This window comes from Danio aesculapii, chromosome 24 (genome assembly GCF_903798145.1).
Source record: "Danio aesculapii chromosome 24, fDanAes4.1, whole genome shotgun sequence".
In the NCBI taxonomy this organism is placed as follows: domain Eukaryota; kingdom Metazoa; phylum Chordata; class Actinopteri; order Cypriniformes; family Danionidae; genus Danio; species Danio aesculapii.
This window is the reverse complement of record NC_079458.1, coordinates 28,540,066-28,564,752: the sequence shown is the minus strand read 5'-3', so window position 1 is coordinate 28,564,752 and position 24,687 is coordinate 28,540,066. Positions and strand designations below refer to the sequence as shown.

The 24,687-nt window shown below is 40.8% G+C and overlaps 1 protein-coding gene across 1 annotated transcript in view; it reads left to right on the top strand.

Moving 5' to 3' along the window:
• LOC130218719 (transcriptional activator GLI3-like) overlaps window positions 1-24,687 on the top strand; it is a 300,195-nt gene that overhangs the window by 262,740 nt on the left and 12,768 nt on the right. The window contains 3 exon segments of the mRNA XM_056450972.1: window positions 22,459-22,608; window positions 22,765-22,791; window positions 22,793-22,933. Coding sequence (XP_056306947.1) covers window positions 22,459-22,608; window positions 22,765-22,791; window positions 22,793-22,933 — 318 coding nt within the window.

Sequence of the window (24,687 nt, the reverse complement as noted above, 5' to 3'; positions counted from 1 at the left end):
CTCCGGGTTAGGGAGAGTGGCGCAGCAAGCGTGTTTCGACACCTCAACCGAATCGTTTCCTCAATCACCAAGGGTTAACTAATACCGGCTCCACTCGCAGATTGTAACCTTGCAAATGTATTGGGTGTCACCCAACCCGTAGCTCTACAAATGTCTGTCAGAGAGGCGCTGCGTGCTAACGCCCAGGAGGATGCGATGCTCCGTAGTGGACACGGCTCACCCTGGCCCAAAGGCGAGGGAGATGGCATCCACTATCCAGTGGGCCAACCTCTGTTTAGATATGGCACTTCCCATCTGCCGACCACTGTAACAGACAAAGAGCTGGTCAGAGGATCTAAGGCTCTGAGTGTGGTCCACCCATATTCACAAAGCGCGAACAGGACACAACAATGAAAGGGCTGGGTCTGCCTCCTCCGCGGGCAGCGCTTGTAGGTTCACTACCTGGTCCTTAACAGTGTGGTAGGAACCTTGGGCACATAGCCGGGCCGGGGTCTCAGGACAACGTGAGAGTAGGCCGGCCCGAATTCTAGGCACGAGTCACTGACCGAAAATGCCTCCAGGTACCCAACCCTCTTAACCGATGCCAATGCGACCAGCAGAGCTGTCTTCAAGGACAGAAATCTCAAGGATACTGAGTCGAGTGGTTCGAAGGGATCCCCACGTAGGCTCGTAGCACTACCGCGAGATCTCAAGAGGGCATGAGAGGGGGGCGGGGTGGAAACATCCGCCTCACACCTCTGAGGAACCGGATGATGAGGTTATGCCTCCCCACGGTGCCGCCATCCACGCATCATGATGAGCGGAGATGGTGGCCACGTAAACCCTCAGTGTGGAGCGCGACAGCCTTCGCTCCACCTGTCCTGAAGGAAAGAAAGCACAACACTTATCTGGCAAGATCGGGGGTCTTCTCGGCGAGAAGCACACCACTCAGTGAATAGACTCCACTCCAGGGCGTAGGCATGCCTCGTAGAGGGTGCACTAGCCTGAGTGATGGTATACTTACGCATGCCCCGAGACTCGGGTGGAGTCGCCATTCTCCCGGGGAAGGAGCTGCCGTGAGAGCCCGTTGGCCGCACGGTTGAGCCCATCCGGGATGTGAATAGCAAGCAGCGACTTCAGCCGCGTATGACTCCAGAGGAGCAGACGGCGAGCAAGCTGAGACATGCAGCGGGAGCGTATACCCCCCATCCAGATGGAATACGCTACCGCGGCCATGCAGTCCGTCCTGACCAGCACGTGTTTCCCCCTCAGCCCCGATAAAAAGCGGCGCAGAGCGAGAAACACTGCCAACAGCTCTAGGCAGTTGATATGCCAATGCAGCTGGGTTCCCCTCCACAGGTCCGCAGCAGCATGCCCGCTACACACGGCCCCCCCACCCCATACTGGAGGCATCTGCCGAAACGACAGCCTGCCTGGACGCCTGACCTAGGGGCACACTGGCCCGTAGGAAGGAGGGGTCCTTTCCAGGGGGTGAGGGTGCGGCGACACAGCGCAGTGACAGTCACTCGGTGTGTGCCCGCGTGCCATGCGCGTCTGGGGACCCGATCGTGAAGCCAATGCTGTAGTGGTCTCATATGGAGCAATCCGAGCGGCGTGGCCGCGGCTGCGGATGCCATATGCCCCAGGAGCCTCTGAAATAATTTCAGGGGGACCACTTTTTTCCTGTCGAACTCTCTCAGACAGTTCAGCATTACCTCGGCGCGCTCTCGTGAGAGGCGCGCCTCCATAGTGATCGAGTCCAGCTCCAACCCGTGAAAGGAGATGCTCTGCACGGAAGCGAGCTTGCTCTTTTCTCGGTTGACCTGAAACCCCAACGGGCGGAGGTGCCGGAGTACCTTGTCTCTGTGCATAATCAATTGCTCCCGAGAGTGGGCTAAAAATCAGCCAGTCATCGAGATAATTGAGCGTGCGGATGCCGGTGAGCCGAAGGGGCGCGAGGGCACCCTCCGCGAGCTTGGTGAAAACTCGCGGAGACAGAGAGAGCCAGAAGGGGAGGACCTTGTATTGCCATGCTCGACCTTCGAACGCAAACCGCAGAAACTGCCGGTGGCGTGGAAGTGTGGAGATATGAAAATACGCGTCCTTCAGATCTATTGCTGCAAACCAATCCTGAGGACGAACGCATCGCGTGATGCGCATCTGCGTAAGCATTCCGAAGCGCAGCCTGTGAAGACAGGGGCAGACGCAAGACTGACCCTGGTCGCCCGTGAACCTGGGAGGCCATTTCGCGAACTGAATCGCATAGCCGAGTCTGGTCGTATGGATGAGCCATTGCGATGGGCTGGCCCGCACTAACCAGGCATACAGAGCCCCCGCAAATGGTCCCACCCGCACGATCGCTGACGTGCCAGCGGCGGGGCAGCATGGAGTGAGTGGGCTCATCCGGGGAGCGCTGGGGTCCCACAGGAGAGGAGATGTTCTCGTCTCGCACTCAAACTCCAGAAGAGGGGCTGGGAGTGGAGAGAAAGGAGACCGTTCTCTCGCGCTCCGTGAGCCATTGGCGAAATGCACCGATCCTGCGAGCTGGAAGGCATAGCGTCCCAGACTGGCAGTGTTCGGGCTGTTACATCCGGAGGAGGGGAAAAATGCTCTTTCACTGAGGATTTGATGGCGTTTTTTTTTTTTTTTTTTTTTTTTACGCCGTTAAATAACGTGCCCCGCCCTCCAGCGGGGAAAGAGCAAATTCCCTCCTCCCCAGATGGCCGGCCTCAGGGACGCTTCACGGTCCGTTTTACCGAACTTAGCGGTGCCCTGGGCGGGGGGCGCTGGTTGCCTGCGCGATGCTCGGCGCAGCCACGTGGCTGGAGGCGCAGGCAGGTGCGGCGAAGCAAAGCTGCAGGCGGGCGTCCTCGGCGTAAAAGCAGTGGATGTGGATGGCTCGGCGGGGGGGAGCGGTCATACAATCCTGCCGATAGAGACCTCGCCCATCGCCTCCGACTGCTCTATCACCGGCGTGAATTTCTGGGCGAATTCACCGCCAGTGTCGCCGAACAGGCCAGCCTGGGATATGGGTGAGTTAAGAAAGCGAACTTTGTCAACGTCACGCACATCACCAGGTTTAGCCTGAGGTGGCATTCCTGGATCACGGATGTGATCATCGTCCTTCCCAGGGCACACACAGCCGAATTTTTTTGTAAGAGCATAGTCGGTTGTGGTGCGGAGCGCATGCTCAGTCCTGGGTCGGAACCATCCTCACACAGCCGGGCCAGCGCCTGCGCTTGGTAGTGCTGGTAGGTGGCCATAGCGTGCATGGTGAGGGGGAAGGCGTGTGCCCATCCAGGAAGAAGGGGATGGGGAGGCTTAGAAGGTCTCGCCTTCATCCTCCACATCACACCCCTCTAATCGGTCCGGCCGCGGGGCTGGGGGATAAACCATCTCCAGAGCCACGGCCGAAGCAGCCTGGGGAAGCACAGCCGCAAAGTCTGCTTCTGGATTCGACACCGCGCTCATAGTCCCGGAGGGAGCGAGCGGGTTCGAATCCTCGTCAGACCTTGACAGCCCAACCTCCAAGGATGGTGAGGATGGAAGCGCACGCAGATCGGGCAGAAAAAAGTGCCCTCAGGACTGCATGAGTTTACTGTGCACTTCCGGGAAGAAGGGGACGGGAGGCTTTGAAGGTCTTGCCTACTTATATCCTCCACATGACACCCATCTAGTCGGTCCGGCCGCGAGGCTGGGGGATAAACCATCACCAGACCCACGGCCGAAGCAGCCCAAGAAAGCACGGCCATCATGTCTGCTTTTTAGATGCCAACGCCGCGCTCTCCACCCCGGAGGGAGGGAGCGAGCGGGCTCGCATCCTCATCAGACAATGACAGCCCATCCTCCGATGCAGCGATGGACATCTGACCCCCGGTGTTATCAGGTGAGAGAGCGACCCTCCAAGGACGGAGCGCTTCTCTTCACCTGAAGCTTGGATGGAGCGCGTGGAGGAGCGAGAGGTCCGCGGCCCGGGGGCGGCGGATTTACTCCCACTGAAACCGAGTCTGCCCGAGTGCCAACCGCAGTGCGGGGGACAACTGGGGTGGGTGGCTCTTTTGCAAGAGCGAGCCGCGATCTTAACTGCGCAACAGACATGACATCAGTGATGGCATGCACTGCCCGCGAGCACTGCATTAACATGCTGGACCCCCAGACATGAAACGCTGTGCTCGTGCCCATCATCCGGGCATAGGAAACCCCCGAATCCAGAAACGCACGGTCGGAGTGACGTCTTGAAAAAGACGCGCTGCACGACCGTGTTGCTCTTTTAGGAAGGCTTTTTTCCTATATACAAACCGCTCTTGGAGAACCGGACCCAAAGGACGCCAGGCAAGGGAGAAATACCCAGCTCGACCATCTGCCACTGCGTATACGCGCTCTGGACTGGGAGAAGCTGCTTCTCGATCTCTCTTTGTAGACACAGGTTGGAGATACCCTCAAAGACTCTCTCAGAAGCTTCGTGAAAGGCTCTGAAAGCGAAAGGATGTCGAGCATGGCACTGGCTGCGTCTTTATAGCATGACAGATTGTCATTGACGCCAGCTGTGCACGCTGACGCTGCCAACTCATTGGCATTTCATTGGCCCGTTTTTATACTCATTCAGAGGATTGGTTTCTGACGAAATCCCCATAGTGGAAGTTTCCACATAGCATTGGAGTTCCCCATCCAAAGGGGAACTAATCTGTATGAGTACTTTGAACTTACTCCATTTAAGTTGAATCAATGAGATATTTAAGTGATTAAGTATGTGTTGATTGAGCATTAATGATGAACACCTGCTGTTAACAAGCAGGATTTTACATTTTTAAAAGAGAGCAGAGAAACGACGAAAGTTAATGTTTCTTTGATTCATTAGCAATAATTATTTATTTAACATAAGTTACCTGTAACTATTGACTTCCACAGAAGGAAAAATAAATAATATGGAAGTCAGTGATTACAAGTTTTCACAGAATGAAAAAGACAAACCGATTTGGATTAAGAAAAGGTTAAATGATGACCATTTTTATGTTTTTGGGTGAACTAGCCATTTAAAAATGAAAAATATTTCAACAAATCTGTTAATTTTAAAGCAAGATGTTAATAGTCTAATCCTATTCAATGATTTATGCTTAGCTAATAGTGCCCGCAGCAGACTCGGAGATTGGCTTTAAAGGGTACTGAGGTGATAGTTTAGTGTACAGTTCATGAGGTAATCGCAAAACTTTTAGGGGGGCTGAATAGAAATATATAGCGCTAAAGTGATGCCCATGCTGTTTTATAATCGTACTTGAGGAATGGCACAAGTTAAACAAAAATGCACCAATTGCAACAAATTAAGATGCGAGTTTGGTATAGTTAAAAGGGATGAGAATACACTTAAGTTAGGGAAGTTTAATCAGCAAAGTGAGTGAGTATACTAAGGGTAAACGCAATTATTGATCCTCTGGAGTCGTAATACCCAAACAGCTCATGGAAAAAGTAGGCATACGGAGTATACGTGCGTATAGCCCCGACTACACCACTGTTTCACATGTTTACTTTTCATTGGCTGCTGTCTATATATTATCAAGTGGTTCAATAATTGATGTTATTGGTGATTTCACATTATTTTTATAATGTTGTGGTACTGCTTTTCACTTCACTGATAATAATTCCTCTGTTGTTTTACAGAAGGAAACCCAGCTTTAAAACACATTGAACATCTGAACCACTTTAAACACATAGACATCAAAAATCAGAGTCTGAATCTCAATGATGTAACATATTACTTGCTGCAGTGCATGCTGGGAGCCATGGATGAGTTTTGAATGATTCTCCCAGCATGCACTGCAGCATGAAATGTGCCACCATCAATGAGACTTAGAAGCTGTTTCTCAATTACAAGAACTCGGATGTTCTTGTGGAGACTGTTTTTGCCAAGTTACCTCGGCAGAATGAACTCGGGAGACCACGAGAACAGAGAACGCGTTCTGTGAGAAATGAGATGATGTGTTCTTCCTTATGGCCACATGACATTCACACATTTTAAACGGAAAATTATTTAAACAGTACAGTGCTCATACAACATTTTTTTTGTTTTTCCCCTTTTCACAATATATACTTTGCATAGAGATCTTACAAATGTATGTTGCACAATACAAATAAAACAAATTTTAAGACAGCAAATAAACAGCATAAATAAATAAGACTTTCATGGTAATGTTTACTTTCACCGTCTCATTTAGGAAGACTCCTGAGACAAATAAGTTATATCTCTAAACTTGAATAATAAATCTATATAAAATGCTGCGCTTCCCACCTTTTTTATTCAGCCGCAATGACTTCTGGGACCTCTCGAGCGAGTTGTGCAGTCAAGTCCGTATCGACTCATTCTTGATATCAAGAACACATCCGGGAACTTTCACACCTCCTCAGTTCTTACAGTCTTGAGTTTTAAAAATTAACTTTGGCACTTGATGATGACGTTACATGACAAGGACGCAAGATTGCTGAAGAACGTGCAGTTAAAGTCAGAATTATTAGCCATCCTTTGATTTTTTTTAAATATTTACAAAATGATGTTTAGCAGAGCAAGGAAATTTTCACAGTATGTCTGATGATATTTTTTCTTCTGGGGAAAGTCTTATTTGTTTTATGTCGGCTAGAATAAAAGCAGTTTTTAATTTTTTAAAAACCATTTATAGGTCAAAATTATTAGCTCCTTTAAGCTATATATTTTTTTTTATATTCTACAGAACAAACCATCGTTATACAATAACTTGCCTAATTACCCTAACTTGCCTAGTTAACCTAATTAACCTGGTTTTCCAGTGTCTGGAAAAATATTTAGTAAAATATTATTTACTGTCATCATGGCAAAGATTAAATAAATCAGTTAATCTATTATGTTTAGAAATGTGTTGAAAAAAATCTGCTCTCTGTTAAACAGAAATTGGGGGGATAATAAACAAGGGGTAATAATTCAGGGGGCTACTAATTCTGACTTTAACTGTATATTGAGGAAACAGCCATACTATAATTCTTAATGTCTACATCTCTTATTTGGTTCAGATTTGAAAAAAAAAACATGTATGTTTGTTAAGAAACCCTTAATAAAGTGTAGTTCAATAAAGTACTCTATAGTTTAATAAAGCATCTACATTATTCATTACTTCAGATTCAATACCACATCATTAACTTTATTAGAAACAAATTTAAATAGCAATATTAATAATGATTTAGCAATTTGATTATTTAAACTGATAATATTCTGTCTCCTTTCTCTTGCCATAACATATAGTTAAAACATTCAAAGAGAAACTAACAAGAAAAATGAAGTCAAAGAGCGCTAGTAAAGCAACCGTGCTTCTCGTCAATGGTGACGTCTAACAAGATTATTTCCAATGAGTCTTGCTAAGGGCTTGTGTAGATGTCTGACAGAAATAAAGTCAAGCAGGTTAGTAATTGGTAAGGCTGTTGATACTGTTTGTTGAGTTGTTTAATGATCCTCAGATAAGATTTTTTAAGAGATTAAATGTGTTTTATTTCTTTTAAAGCTGTAGTTTTGTGTTTTTCTTTAGTAATTCTGCTTGATAATCGCAGGTACATTATTAATGCTCAATCAACACATACTTAATCACTGTCATAGTCACCAGTAATCTAATCCTGGCAGATCACTGGTAAACACACAGATCGCACAGAACTACAAATCCGCCATTTTATGGACTACAAGATCCAGTCATGCACTGCGCACACACACCAGTTCCTAGTCCTGCTGGTTGCTAACACACACAGCTAAAGCTGTTTAGAAGTGGTGACATGGACTTTAAAACAACACAGACACACACTAGCTGCTGAGTCTTGTAAACAGTATTGTGAACATTACGACCTTGCTTTGTTTCTGACCCTCGCTTTGTTTTGTTTGTTTTACGTTGCTTGCTGCATGCCTTTTGACCATCTGCCTGTTTTATGACCATAACTCTGGATTGCCTGCATACATCTGTTCGCCCCTGTGTTGACTGTTACTTGCCTGAACATTCTCAATAAACCTGCATTTGGATTCACACCTCTGTGGTCAGCATCCCACTTCACATTAAAATCACTTAATTAACTCAGTAACTTCAACACTGAGTTCAAAACTCTTTTCAAATGAGTAGAATTAACTTCCGGTAAATTTTGAGTTAACTACACTCATTTCATTTAATAAATTCGACTGTTAGGTTTTACAGTGTGGTACTCATCTATCTTATCAAATCTATCTTATCCATCTATCTTGTTAAAACAGGCATAATCAACATCCTAACTGGCAGCTTGCATACAAAGAAATTTACTTTAAAAGATTTAAGACATTAAATGGCAAATAATTCTTCAAGACTCAATTCCACGCAAGAGGTCTCCATGACCTCTGACCTGGCTTGGTAGATCCTGAGGAAACAAATAATTTGGAATACAAAAAAGCAAATACACACATTATGGGATGACACTAAGGTCATAATACAATCTAGGCCCTACATTCAACTTTATTAATGATCATAAAGACACAGGAAATTATACGTCTTACTCCATTCGTCAGAAAATCTACGCCATCAACATTATGCTTTAATTTTATGTATGCAAATTATCCATAGATCAACATTTTTTAGGTGAATGGAAGTTTGTTTGTTGGACCGTTGAAGATGGCATTCTCATAGTTATCAGTTATTTTAACCCAGACAGGTGATAGAGGGTCGACTCTTTGTCTAAAAGAAAGGTTTGAATGACAGTCTGACTTTGACGTCTAGTGATGTAGAAGTGCAAATATAGGGTGCACACATAAACACTCACTCATGCACACATGGATGCGCATGTCCTTATCCAAACTCTGTGAAAGTTTGGCTGCAACTGCGCAAGGTGACAGGGAAAACTGTGATGCGGGCTGTCTTTGTGTCATGAAGAGGAATAAAGGATGAGCTGCACTCTCTGTCTCTGCTGGCACCTCTCATTCTTTTTTAGAAGCTGTTCCACTCTGCCTTTTCTTGGCCTTCCTGCTGTCACTCTGGCCTGTCCCCTCTTCTACTCTGTATGTGAGGGAAGTCAACTCGCTGACTGTCTTTCTTTCTCTGTTTTGTCGCTCTCTCTTGACTTTTCTATTTGTATTTCTCTCTCATATTCTTCCATGCACTCAATATGAGATCGTTCCATCTTTTGCTTAGATGCTCTGTTGTTTTTGAATTCATTATTCCCACACACTTATATGCAGGAAATTGTGTATGTCTTTTAGAAATCAACTGGCTTTGAGACAGGAAAAGTGCTCAAAGCTCTGCTCACTGTTGTCTCTGTTTATGCCAGATGTCAACCACATTCACCCAGATGTTTGCATGAAAATGTGTGTGTGTTTTCAGTTTTTTATTAAACCATGAACTCTTCATTATTCCTTCACTGCACAGTGTGTGACAGAGATGACAAGATGAACAAAAAGGGATTACATTGAGAAAATGAGAAGGACCTAGGCAAAGGCAGCCTGTTGAGAAAAAGATAGAATAAACACAACAGGGATTTGATGGTTTGTTGGAGAAAAAGGAAAACGCTGGGGGAAGTACTGGGGTTTGATTAGGCCAGAGGTGAGTGTATCAATAATAGGGGTGAATGAGGTGATGGGCGGCACTTGGACAACTCTGTTATTAGAGATGCTTTCAGAAAATGTGCAATATCTTTTACCCCAAACACATCCCCCATTCATACTCAACCCAGCCTGAAGTCTTAGATTGAATGTTGCCACAGCAGCACAACTGTCAGCACTTGTCATGGCAAGGCCATAGGCCTGCAGTGATGGGAGGTGACAGGGGTTTATTTGAAATCCAGTTTAAGTCAGACACTGAGACTCACATACCAAACAGCACACTGGAGAGAAGAGAAGACAATGTTAGCATAGCATGATTAAATAAAATTTCTTCAGTATTTCATTTCAAATACAATACTATTATTATTCATAAAATAATTTACTAAGCTTTTGGTCAAATGTAAAACCAAGACATGCTTACAATATTTTAGAACTTAAAGAACAAATTATTCTTTATAAATACAACATAAAACACTTTCCCCTAAACACAATTTCTCTGAAAGTTATTAAATCCCCCACTAAATCATAGTAAAAAAAAAATTTTTTTAGTCTGTTTGCAATTAAACCTTTCAACTGTGAATGTTCAGCCAAGTCTGTGTTGTCTGTAAGTGCATTCGACTTGAACCACAGCTGCAGACAGAGGTCAATTAGCCAAGCGTAGTCTGGGGCAGAATTGAAAATGGAGCTTACAAGGCTAACACTTCAGGCTTTTATAGTTTGTTGCTATAGTATATATATATATTTATATATATTTTATATATATATATATATATATATATATATATATATATATATATATATATATTTATATATATATATATATATATATATATATATATATATATATATATATATATATATATATATATATATATATATATATATATATATAGTTGAAGTCAGAATTATTAGCCCCCCTTTGAATTTTATTATATTTTTTTAAGATTTCCCAAATTATGTTTAACAGAGCAAGGAAAATTTCAAAGTATGTCTGATAATATTTTTTCTTCTGGAGAAAGTCTTATTTGTTTTATTTCAGCTAGAATAAAAGCAGTTTTTTTTATTTTTAAACACCATTTTAAGGTAAAAATTATTAGCCCCTTTAAGCTATATTTTTTTTTTTCGATTTTTTCCGACAATCAGAATTACCCTAACCTGCCTAGGTAACCTAATTAACCTAATTAACCTAGTTAAGCCTCTTCAACTGTATATAGTCCTGTTTTGCCAGCCCAGCCAAGTTTGTGTGCATTTTGTGTTAAATTATGTTTTTCACCCTCGGGGTGTTTTTTGTTGTCTTTTTGTTTTGTTTTTAGTAAATAAAAGCCATGATTTTTTGCAATTGGGTCCTCGCCTCCTCTCCTTCAACCCCCAACCTTGACATATACAGCTTAAGTCAGAATTATTAGCCCCCCGCAATTTCTGTTTAACGGAGAGATTTTTTTCAACACATTTGTAGACATAATAGTTTTATTAACTAATTTCTAATAACTGATTTATTTTAGCTTTGCCATGATGACAGTAAATAAATATTTTACTAGATATTTTTCAAGACACTTCTATACAGCCTAAAGTGACATTTAAATGCTTAACTAGGTTCATTGGGTTAACGAGGCAGATTAGGGTAATCTGATGGTATGATGGTATGATGGTTTGTTCTGTAGACTATCAAAAATATATAGCCTAAAGGGACTGATAATTTTCACGTTAAAATGGGTTTTAAAAAAATTAAAAGCTGCTTTTATTCTAGCCGAAATAAATCAAATAAGACTTATAAGAAAAATATTATCAGACATACTGTGAAAATTTCCTTGCTCTGCTTAACATGAATATTTAAATAAGAAATATTTAAAAAAAGAAAAAAATTCAAAGGGGGGCTAATAATTCTGACTTCAACTGTATATGTGTGTATACAGAGTCTAGATAATACTACAGCGTTTTATATAAATATGTATATTGACAGTTGATATTCCGCCACAAGATGGCGACATAGACCACATAATTAGTGCTTAGAGGGAGAAAAATAACAATAGAAATAAGTTTCAAACAGCTGAATAATTCATTATAATTCATCATTGCGCAATGTATTTGAAGACCGGGCAGGAACGCCTGGCTGCGATGTGGCTGTATATCGGCACTAAGTGGTGGAGGGCACTAAGGCACTCGGCCCGCACACGCCTCCCACCAATGCTGATATAAAGCCACATTATGCTGCTTCTTGTGTGCGATTGCTATATATATATATATATATATATATATATATATATATATATATATATATATATATATATATATATATATATATATATATGTTGGTATATACCAAATAAATCCATATATGCAAAGAAAACAAAACTAATTAATTAATTAAGTTAGGTGTAATAAAATGAAACAACACAGAGAAAAAATTATTGAACACATGAGGAAAGGGAGTGGTAGAAAGGCAGTAAAAGCCCAGATGGCAGCTGAAATCTCTCAGTAGTTACAAGCAACCTTCGGCCCTTAGTCATTGTGAATTAATAATCCCTGATTCAGTCCCAACATCTACATTACCAGGATGATGAAGAAACCAAAGAGGACATTTTAGCAAGACAATTATCCAAGACACAGCCAAGGAAACTCTCAAAATGCTTTCAGAGAAAAAAAATCAAGCTGTAGAATGGCCCAGCCAATCACCTGACTTGAATCCAATAGAAAATACAAAATAAAGATCTGATTTTTATAGATGGGACCCACAGAATCGTTAAGATTTTGCATGCTGTTGAAGACTTAATTCTCATCATGAGAGCCACCAGTAAACTGCCATAAAAAATTGGCAATTAAATTTTTTAGATGTTTTATTTTTTTAGCTTTATTTTTATGTGGGTATTTTTTATTTATTTATTTATTTTTAACCAAAATCTGGTTCAATTTCAAGTCAACATCTCCTTTAGATTTTTTTTTTTTTTTTGAATATTCACAAAATGTTACACATGTTGTATTTGGAGCAGTTGGCAACAGCAAGAAAATAATCTCTATGGCCCCCTACTGGATTCATGTGGTAAATTATACTTGAAAGGGATAATGTACAAACTTTACGCAAACAGAAACAGAATCTCTGTCCATTTTAAAATTAGCCTTTTCCAATGATGAATTATATTTTAAAACTATTCTCTGATGTCTGCATAGGAAGGTATGTAGCTTGAAACTGTTTTACAAGCCTGTTTAGAGCTCAAGAAATTGACCCTATAATGGACAAAGCTGACATAAATACTTATCAAGATGAATATTTTCCCACAAATAGGCAAAAATATATTGGGGAAAAAAAACTCAATTATATACTGGGTGGCTTTCTATTTGCAAGCACAGATTTGCAAGCACAGAAACAAATCTATTACAGCACATAAGTACTACACTGAGATCTTTGCAGCATCATGTACTTGAATGGCCTAAAATACTTTGTTTTAAAACCGACAACACACAAATGTAAAATAAAAATAAAAAGTCTAGTGGAAGTAACACAATCCAGATCATACAGATTTGTCAGGTGTAGGCAAGTTGGGTTGTGATGAAGAGCTGGCTGTAGTCCTGCAAAGTTTTTTTTTTTTTTTTGCCTCACCTGCCCCTGACAGCAACCGGCCTCTTGTAAAACGAACACCACTTGTCACTTGGCTGCAGGCTTGAAGAGCTATCTTGAAAGTCTCAGCTTTGGTCTTATGGACCATAAAACATGGTCTATTCCAGTTAACTAACAGACAACCTTACTTCAGAGGCATTGTCCAGATTATGCTAAAGGACAAAAAATCTCTCATTTTCCTAACTGCAGTGCAGAGTTTTCTGGTAAATGGACCAATGGAAATTGCTTCTCCAGCAGACAGCAAATTAGGCTTTTACAGTCACTATTTTCTACTGGTGTAACAGATCATGAATCACGTATTTGCATAAACAGTGATTTGTATCTTTACCATAAACATCAGTGTTTACATCTTCAATTGTCCTGTTGCCTCAGCTCAATAGACTGATCAAGGAGGACAATACTCCATCCTTATAATAACCCCGTTCTGGAAGAACCAGACATGGTTCACAGAGATAGTTCAGTGGCTTTGGCAGTAGTAAATGTTCAATGTAAACTGAAACAGCGATTCTTGTTCCTTTTTTTTTAATAATGTTAATAACCAGTCCATTCTGTAGATAACTTTAAACTGTAAGGAGGTGCTGCTGATAAATCTGAAACCCTGTCTATTTTGCAGATTCTGTTCTGGAATTGTACAGATATTTATTGTTCAGTAAAAAATTTACATAATGTTAATACATATTTTTGAATAAACAATGTTATCCAAAAATTCTATTCCATTGCAAACAAAGAAGCAAATTTGTATTAAAATGTCCTTGGAAAATGTATGATGTACACTATGCAATTATAATTATGCTTTTAAACTGAACATCTAGTTTAACATAACAAAAAAAAAAAGAGTATTATATAACAGCCTATGCACTAATGAGGCAGAAGCAGCTTTAGCAAAAACAAATTATCACTATTATAAATTTGGCAATGAAAAGTCAATTAAAAAAGATACTTATTAAAAAATACGATAGTTAAAAAAATATATATATTGTCAGAGGATTGTAGATGTTTAGAAATTAATTTTAGAATTCTATAAATATCATCAAGCATGGCATAACAGTGATTTGAAAATTAAAGTACTTACACTGAAATGAATACAATAGATAAACATATGCAAATAATATTTGAATTCTGTTTTTTTTAAATGAATTGTGAGGTACATTTTATTTTAATCAATTAGCATTTAAAAAAGAAATTGCTCAATTAAAATTAACAAAGTCACATTAATGCTCCCTGTGGGAACAAAAACAAAGATGGCATGCACTGTAAAAATTTGTTGTGCTAATTAGTTATGACAACTTAATATTTGAGTTATGTTAACTTATCTGGATTGAACATGTTGGCAACTTATATATCAAAGTTTTACGTGGCTGAACTTATTAGATTTTTTTTAAAAAGAAGTCTAAAAAGAAGTCAGCTAAACTCATATATATTAGTTAACATTTTCAAACATCTGGGCTTTAAATAGTACAAATATGTGCAAATGAAAACAAACACATTTTTAACGAACACATTTTTATTAAATGAATCTACTTACAGTTTGTTATTGTATATGTTTTGTAATTGTTATACATACTTTGTTTATTTTTATTTATTGTAATACTTTTACTTAAATTATATTTACTTTTTGTGATGTCAGATGATTAATGTCTTTCTGCTGGTGAATTTGCTTGTGCTGGTAAAAAAGGGCTTAAGTGTGTTGTAAAATTCGAGCGGGTTTAGAATTGAGTTTGAATGTTTTGAATATGCATTTTGTGTTAAATATTTAAGAAAAGCAAAGTGTGTTTTAGTGCTACATACATTTTATATTAAAAATTTAACAAGTGTTTGGTGGGTTTTCTCTAGGTGCTCTGGTTTCCCCAAAGACATGTGGGAAAAGTGAATTCAATAAACAAAATTAGCCATAGTGTGTGTGAATGAGAGTCAACTTCAATATTTAAGTTCACTAAACTTAAGCCATGCTTATTACACTAGAATTATAAGTCCTGTTAACATCACTCCTAATTACAACAACATATCTATTTAAGTTAACTAAACTTTGACCTTGTATATTACACTTGGATTGCTGAGTCCTGTAAACTTTAACTTGAGTTAAGACAACTTTACCATGTAAGTAAAGAAAACTTTAAGGCAGCATGAACACTTACTTTAAGTAGATTTTTTTTTTTACAATGTGCCAGAGCCTTACATTTCTAGACTTATTTAATTGAAAGAAAGGGAAAAGGGTATTGTGTCATTGAACAGTAACTTTACTTAACTAAATGACAAAAAAAATATATATACAAATTTAAAAATGACAAAAGAAACAAACAAATTGCTTTAAAACTATTAAAAATCTCTGTCATGTATTGCTCTGAGGTCTGGAAACTCTCAGAAGATAACATTATCGTAAACAATTATTTTCTATGTGTTTTCTATGTAAATGAAGGTGCAGTTAATTTGCAGAACTCCTCTATTTAAAAAAAAAGAAGAAGAAAAATAAAACCTGCAAGTTCTGTATCACGCTGGTAGACAAGGAAGACAAGGATGGTTATTTTTTTATGAGTTTTATTTGAAACAAGTCACTGAATCAAAGTGAGGAAGCAGAGGAGTGGTGTCAAGGCTGTTAGCGATCTCATCAACAGTTCATAAGGTAAACATCTGATGTTAGCGATCTCACACACAGTTCGTTCTTGGGAACATCAGAAGGTGAGAATTTAGACACATAGTTCATCAGGTAAATGGTAGATCTTCACGTAAACACCATATGAGAATATTCACTTCCCTTGATCAGTAGATTAAGGATCCGAAGGCACAAAGGGGACATCCATTGAAGAAGAGGAGAAGACGAAGGAGCAAAGGTTAGGACAACCATCCGACTTCGAAACCGGCGGATGAATGGGAGAATGAGGTAAGTTTTTATAGTGTCCTTTAATGAGAGGGAACAGGTGCAGAGGTCTAGACGGCTGGTGGTGGTTCGCGGGATTGGAGAGGCGGTTTGTGAAGGAGAGCGGTAATTGGTGGAGCAGGAACAAGCCGAGGCTGTGACACGGGTGACTCCTGGCACCCTAGACTGGCGGCGGGGACGACCACGCCCTCGAGGAGCTGTGCATTCGGCGTGACTATGCTGGAATTCCTCAAGGAGAGTTGGATCTAAGATGTCATCGCGGGGTGTCCAGGATCTCTCCTAACGACCAAAGCCTTCCCAATCTATAAGATATTGGAGTTGGCCGTTCCGCCACCGGGAGTCAAGATATTCTGTAGTGCCCTGGTTGGTAAGTAGGATTCGGTAGGCGGTGACGATTTGCATTGGTTAAGGGGGTTAAGCCAGTAGAGGTTTGACGAAGGGAATTTTGAGCATACTCAGCCCACGGTAGATACTGGCTCTAGGTATTTCGATGACTGTTGCAGTACATTCAGGGGTAATGGGAAATCGCTTGGATTTTACATTCGGTCTGTCCGTTCGTCTGCGGCTGGTAACAGAAGAAAGGCTGATGATAGTGCCCAGTAGCCGGAAGAATGCCCGCCAGACCCTGGAGATGAATTGAGGTCCTCCATCCGATACAATATTCCTCTGGGAGCCCATAATTCCAGAAGACATGTTGGAATAGGGCTTCTGCTGTTTCTAGAGCTGTGGGGAGGACCTTTTAAAGGGATCAGTTTACATGACTTTGAAAATCGATCAACTACTACAAGAATGGTGGTATACCCTTGTGATGGAGGCAGATCGGTGGCAAAGTCAACTCCTAAGTGGGTCCAGGGTCGGTGGGGAATGGGCAACAGCTGCAGTTTACCTTCAGTCAGGCGGCGAGGTGTCATTGTGATGGCATAGGCTGAGCAACCCTTAACATACTGGGTGACATCTTGGGTCATTTTGGGCCACCAATTTTTTTGTCTGAGGAGCGAGAGGGTTCGCCTGCTGCCAGGATGTCCTGAGCCGAGGGATGTGTGTGTACTATCCAGGAGCAGTACACGATACCTGGTAGGCACATAAAGGAGGCCCTGAGGGAGTTCAGGGGGCGCTGTCTCTATTGTGGCTGAGTGGATATCTTCATCCAGTTGCCACATAATAGGAGCGATGAAGACAGAAGGTGGTAGGACATGTTTAGGGGAATCATGATCAGGAATAGATAAGTACATCCAAGAAAGAGCGTCAGCTTTTACATTTTTGTGACCAGGCTAATAGGTGATATGAAAGTTGAACCCTGTGAAGAAATAAGGAACCAGCAAACTTGACGGGCATTGAGGCGTTTGGCATCTCGAAGAGATGGAGATTTTTATGGTCTGTGATAACAGTAAAGGGACATTGAGCCCCTTTAAGCCAATGGTTACCATTCTCAAGAGCAAGTTTATGGCCAACAGCTCACGGTCTCCGATTCCATAGTTTTGGTCCGCAGATGTTAATTTCCTGGAGTAGTACACACACATGAAGAGCTTTGGGTTCACCAGACCATTAGGAAAGTATGGTGCCTCAGCTGCATCTACTTCGACCGTGAAAGGCAGTGAAGGGTCCAGATGACGGAGAATGGGTGCTGTGGTAAGCATGGTCTTCAGTTTATTGAAGGTGTGATGCGCTTCAGGGCAAAAGACCAAAGGAGCAGAAAGGATGCTGTAGTTTTTAATGAACCGTCTATAGAAGCTGGCGAAGCCCAGAAATCGTTGTAGTTCTTTGAGGGTCTTCAGTGTTTCCCACTGAGAAACGGCATCCACTTTGCCTTGCTCCATACTGACCTCTTCGGCATCGATCACATATCCGAGGAAGGAGATGATGGTTTTATGGGATTTCCCCTTTTCGGCTTGAGGAAGAGTTGATTTACACAGAGACATTGGAGTACTTGTTGAACATGTGACTGGTGTTCTTTTAGGTTACGGAATAGATCAAAATATCATCGATATAGACTATCGTGAAACGATGGAGGAAGTGTCTGAAGATTTCATTCATGAAATTCTGGAGGATGGAAGGACTGTGTGCTAGGCCATAGGGCATAACCTGATATTATAATGGCCGGAGGGGGTGATGAAAGCAGTCTTACATTCGTCCCCTTCTGGATACGGATTAAATTATAGGCACTTCGAAGATCAAGCTTACTAAAGATGCGAGCGTCTCTGAGCTCCTCCAGAGTAGCAGGAACCAGTGGTAGCAAGTAAGCAAACTTCAACGTGGCAGTATTCAGTACCCAATAATCGATACAGGGTCTTAATCCTCCGTCCTTCTTGGAAACGAAGAAGAAGCTAGATGCAGCTGAAGAGGTGGATGGTCTGATGAGCCCTTGATGGAGAGCCTCGTCAATGTATGAATTCATCACCTCGTATTTAGGACAGGAAAGGAGATATATTCTGTCGTGAGGGAGTTTGGTGTTTGGCAGCAGGTCGATGCTACAGTCCCAGGACCGATGAGGGGGTACTGGGTGCCTTGCTGAAAACGTCGGTGAATGATTGGTAAATGGAGGTAATGGTGAGGATGGATGAGTGATGAGGAGCTTCAATGGTGGTGGCTTGAATTGATAAGAGTTTGTGTTTCGTAGAGGTGAACAGCAGGGGAAGTTATATGACCATGTGTGACACAAGCGGTACTCCATTTCAGTATCTCGCCTGTATGCCAGTTAATATGGGGTTGGTGTTGCTTGAGCCATGGTCTGCCCAAGATGACATCAACGTTGGCGTGAGGGAAGATGAGTAAAATTTAACTTCTCTTGATGTTTAAGAGGAGAGAGAAGTATCACTTCTTTCGTACATTGGGATATTTTGGCCATCGCCTAATGGTGTGGCTCTGTATGGTGGTTATTTTGTACTGAATCTCATTCACATGGAGGGAATACGATGCTTAGGAAATGAATATAGAAAAGATTAAGTTTCCAGCCGCTCCAGAATCCACCAGCACATGTATGGGGAGAGTATGGGAGTTCACAATTAATTCTGATTGCATATGTGGTATATGAGAGACAGAAGGTGTGAGCGTAACCTTACCCACCATTAGGCGAGGCGGACGAACTGGGCAGCTGAAATGAGGTGAGTGGATTCCCCACAGTATAGACAGTGTTGGTTGCGTATCCGCTGTTGACGTTTAGAGGATTCCAAACGCTATGCATCCGTGATCATAGGCTCTTCGGCTTCTGGCGCTGGTGATGGAACACTGGGTGGTGATATTCGGTTAACAGACGTGGAAGAAGGACAGGCAGATGATGGCAAACAGAAATGTTGAGTCGCTGATAGTCTTCTTTATGAAGGTTTCTAAATTGGCATTTTCATCATAAATAACCATTTGCTTATGAATTTGAGGTTTCAGTCCTTTACGATAAGCTGCTAAGAGTGCGACTTGATGGCAGGTGGCAGGTGGGCAGAGGGAGGAAGAAAACCACTAATAGAATAGAAATTACACCAGTTTACCCAACTGTGCCACTTTGGGAATTTCGCCCAAAGAAATAAAATACATGCACCACCTAAAAGGCAGGCACAAGTTCACTACACCAATTAGAATCAGAGACATAGCACAGTACAAAACACGTTTGTGAATAAAACACGATTAAATCCAATATTGCAACACTTGACACAGTAGCTGGTAAAATAATAAATTGTGCCCAAGGGCCAGAGCTCACCAGCCAGGGAAAGTGGCCAGACTGCACTTCCTGTAAGTGAAAAAACTGCATTCCACTATGTAAAGGGCTCACGCGCACAAACAAACACACACTACAGTGATCACTACATACTGTGAGAAAAATCCTAAAATCACCTATAAATTAGCCTTTCGTCCTGGGAGCTCGGGTTCTGTCACAAAGCAGACAAGTGACCAGTTCGGACAAATGCCCTGCAATCAAAACGAAAATCACAATTGCAACAAAGAAAAATTAGAAAGATGCAAAGAAATAAAACTTATTAGAAAATTGTGCAATGAAGACAAACTTAATCACATCTTAAACAATAAAAAGAGAAAATGAGCATAAGGCTCAATCTTAAGCCAAAAAGGTTTACAAAAGTAGAAGAATAAACCAAGATCAATTTACTAAACAAAAATAAAGGATAAAGAAAATACAGAGCCCCAGTAGACCTTCACAAAAGGCAAAAATACATGAAAAACCAAATCTCATAAATCAAAATAACAAAAATCAAGCTGGATAAATAATCAAAATAAGAGAAATAAACCAAGCAAAAAAAAATTATAAATCCAGCCAAAACAAATAAACAAAAATAAAGAGGATTTTACACTCACAAAAATATAATCAAAACAACAACCAAATAGGAGAAATAAGACTCACGGAAGCAATAATAAAAAATCAACCAACGAAGCTAGTTAATTAAACGATCCTTGTGTAACCAAAATAAACCCGGAAAACAGAACAGCAACTGCAGCCACAAATAAACATAGAGCGCCCGACAGGAGCTCATTTTACAGAATGCCACCGAGCCCTATAAACAAAGAATAAAATCATTATGGTATAAAGTTACAAATTTTCTATTAGACAATTTATAATTGTATGCGAACACCTACTGCTCACCCAAGGGGATCAAGCTTCAGTCGCAAGGCAGTCGTCATGTAATTTTTAGTCAAACAGCCAGCACAGCAAAACAAACAGAGCTGCGCACCTGCGTCTGGTTCTCGCAGCTGAGAAAAGGAAGCGGGTATACAGCGTTCCCATATCTATCGCATTAACTACAGCATTAAAACTACTAAGACAGTGCTTTCTACCTTTTCCAGTCTCTACACTTACTTTTGCATTGGCATCACAGCCAAACAATGCTTTAGATAAAGAAATATCCAACCCGATTTGTATTTCGAGTGCCCTCGGCAGGTCCGGGAGTGACGGAAGCACATTCATGGTGCAGCATCCCATCCGGTGACGCATTCCAGGTAGCAAATGTTTTCCCCTTTTTGTAGCCCAAATGTTGTTTGGTGATAGGGCAGAAACAAAGACCCATCAATCAATGACGCAAAGAAAAATAATTATCTCTCCTGCTACACTTATAAGGTTTGGGAGGTGGCCATCACCGGGCTGTGGGCATTAAACAAAGCATCTGCCCACTGGCATCTGCCGTCCTGAAAGTAGGGAAATCATAAAAGCAACTTTTGAAATTTCATTAGGAAATTGGTGAGCATTAGCTTCCATATACAGTGAACATTGAAGGAGAAACCATTGCAGGTGCTTTCATTCGCCCGAGTAGCTCAAGCAAGGGGTGCTCGTGATGACCACTGGGTTGGAAGTGGCGCTCAGGGGAGCAGAAAGGCAGTGTTTGATGCATGGTATGGACCATACCAGCGAATGGGTCCGGAGCACTTCCAGGTTAGCACAGCACTAGCTTCCATGACCGTGTTTTCTTCTGGGCCGGTATCCCATCACGCTGGTAGATAGGAGAGCAGTGATTGGTGAAGCAGGAACAAGCCGAGGGTGTGAACATTCTGAAAGAAATCAAACCTCAGCCAGGCAAGAAAAAGTAATGCAAAAGTAACATAATGCACTACTTACCATAAAAAGTACTAAGTAATGCAACTATTCACTTTTTTGAGGACTAACTCATATTTTTACTGCATTATTTTCAAAAGTATCTTTCCCCAACACTGTTTGCATAGAACAGATTACACTGCCTATAAGCTAAAGAAACTTATTTGCAAGACTCCCATGTTTCAAAGATGCAAAACATCTCTCTTGGGATAACATTTTTGTATTTGTTTTACAGTCCCAAGGGTATTGTCAGAACTTGGCAAGCGTGATTTTTCCTTTTATGCTCCTAGGGCTTGGAATGACCTGAAAATCAGCTTAATCTTGAAACACTTCCGACTTTGAGTACTTTTAAAACATCTTCTGTACGACGTCTAGAAGGATATACTTGTTATGATCTGACCTTTTTATGAATGGTGATTTTGTAATTTTGTGGTATACTTTTTGTGATTTATATGTGAAACTTTATGTGCTGCCTGCAGTCTTGACCAGCTCTCACTGGAAGAAGAGGACAGTACTGTCTCAATGTGATCTGGCTAAATAAAGTAAATAATAATAATAATAAATAATATTTTTTATTTAATTAATTCTGAACATTATTGTTTTGTTTTGTTAATTATAATCATCTACCATAATTCTACCTTTATTCAAAATCAACATGAGAATGTTTTGACAAAACAAAGTTGAGACAATTATACTGTTTGTTGATTGGGGTGTATTTTTATTTTATTTTTTTAATAATTGTTAAAAAAGGAACGTCCTGGTACAGTTTTAATGTTATTATTTTTACATACTTGTAAAAATACTAATGCTTTTGTTAAAGCACACAGCATGACAAAGGTTCCATATCATATTATGCTACTCATTAGCATGACTTTTGACCGACTGTATTCTTCCTCTCACAGCACATAAATAATGACCACATTCATGGAGAAAAAAAGGAATTTGTGTGTCGCTGGGAGGAATGTTCAAGAGAGCAGAAACCCTTTAAGGCCCAGTATATGCTGGTGGTTCACATGCGCAGACACACAGGAGAGAAGCCACATAAATGCACGGTGAGAATTGCATTTAACACATTTGGTATTTGATGATTTCTGACACTCTTTTCAGTACAGAACAGTTTGTGATCTGGATTTGGTTTTAGTCAAAAAACCTGCTGTAAAAGCCTGTCTATAAATATCTGTGTAACTGTTTGTCCTTTTTTATCTCAGTTTGAAGGCTGTTCAAAGGCATATTCCCAGATTGGAGAACCTGAAAACACATTTGCGTTCCACATACAGGAGAGAACCATATGTATGTGAACATGAAGGCTGCAACAAAGCCTTTTCGAATGCATCTGACCGAGCCAAACACCAGAATCGCACACACTCTATGAGGTCAGTTCACACATATACAAAGAATATCTTATTAATATCTCAAATATTTTTGCTTTAGACCAAGTAGACAAATATAAAGAACATGAAATTAAATTGACAGATTTTATGCAAATGTTTTCACAGACATTGCCACATTGTTTATTTTTTCGGCCTTTCCTGTTATGTGTTGTTTGACTCCAGCCAGCATTTTAAAGACGCAGTAAATTAGTGATGGTTAAAATTAGCTCTAATCCTATACAGCTTGTTTCATATAAGATAGATTAAGTAAAAGTACTTAACTCTGAAGCTAAATGGACTTGGACACATCTTTCCCTTTTAGTCTTTCACCACAATTAATGGCATGATGAACATTATAGGGATTCTGCTTAGTAGACTAGTCACTAAGAGTTTTGTGAAATGGGCCCTAAAAAAACTGGCAAGGTTATACCCATACATACGGGTATATAAACGGCTGTCACTCATTCAGATGTTGCTTTGTAGCAGGCAACATCTTGATACAGTGCATACAGTAAAAGTGGCTGGGTCTCAACACCTCACAGAGTAGTTTAGTTCCATCTTAAAGAGCAAGACGGTTGTTCAGTTTGCATATCTTTCAAGATGGTGTTCTTTCTATGCTCTCTGAGCATTCATGTCCAAACTTAACAAGTCTTAGAAGGCACTTTTCATGCCAGAGCCTTGAGCTACTCTGCCCTCATTATAGTTAACTTGAGGGTGACCAGGCGTACATGGGCATTCATCAGGTGAAGAAAGCGGTTCATGCCTCCCATCCAAAGCATATACGTTTTTGTATTATTTAATGCCAGAGCTTCAAAGCTGCAGGACAAAACGTTGCATGTCATGGCCACCTACCAAACACATGCATGTGAGTGGTTATTCTCCAGGGGCTGATGCACGATCTACATATGATATTTAATTATGGGTTACTTATTAATTAGGTGGCTAAGGAAAGGGAAAACCTTGTTTAGTCATAACTTGACCAGCTAAAATTTGTATTGCCACATAATTATTAATTATGTCTGATGATCACAAACTCTGAACACACCAGCTGAATGCTGAGCTTTGTTGCTCAACAAAAAGTGATTGTCTAAGACTGCTAAGTTGCCAAAGAATGTAGATTCCACTAGTCAATTTTTACTGGCCCATTTTCATACAGAGTGATTGGTCTCCTGGAATCTGCTAATGTTGTCACGACATAACGTCTCAGTTTCTTCTTCAGAGAACAAGGGTTAACCAAGTCGTTAATGCTACCTTAATAAGATTGCCATTATTATTTTATTTAATGCTCTTAATTTTGTTAGGTGAAAACACCTAATTCTTATAATAAACACTAACATCACAATTTCTGACCGTGTCAGGATTTAGTTCATCTTCAGCAGAAATTGACTTCTAATTCCTTTCTAAAGAACAAGAGGCTTTCATACAAACAATACATCACTGAATCAATCTCAGTACCATTTGAGCACTGTCTTGGACTGTATTAATAATGTAGCTTTGAGTCTGATATACTACATTTGTCAGTAGTGAGGTAGTATTTCGCTGTGCTTCAAGCTGATGAACTTACTACATATTTATTTGTTTGCTCAATCATTTTCCAGACAACTTTAACAGATGTGCTGAAAGCAGAATGAAATCTCATTTCGACTCACCTTCAACAGAAATCAACCCTGATCTTTTGCACTTATGCATTACACTTTGTGTTAAATATACACTCTATCTATTCTATTCAACGCTCTCTACCTACTACTGTGTTGAAAAACA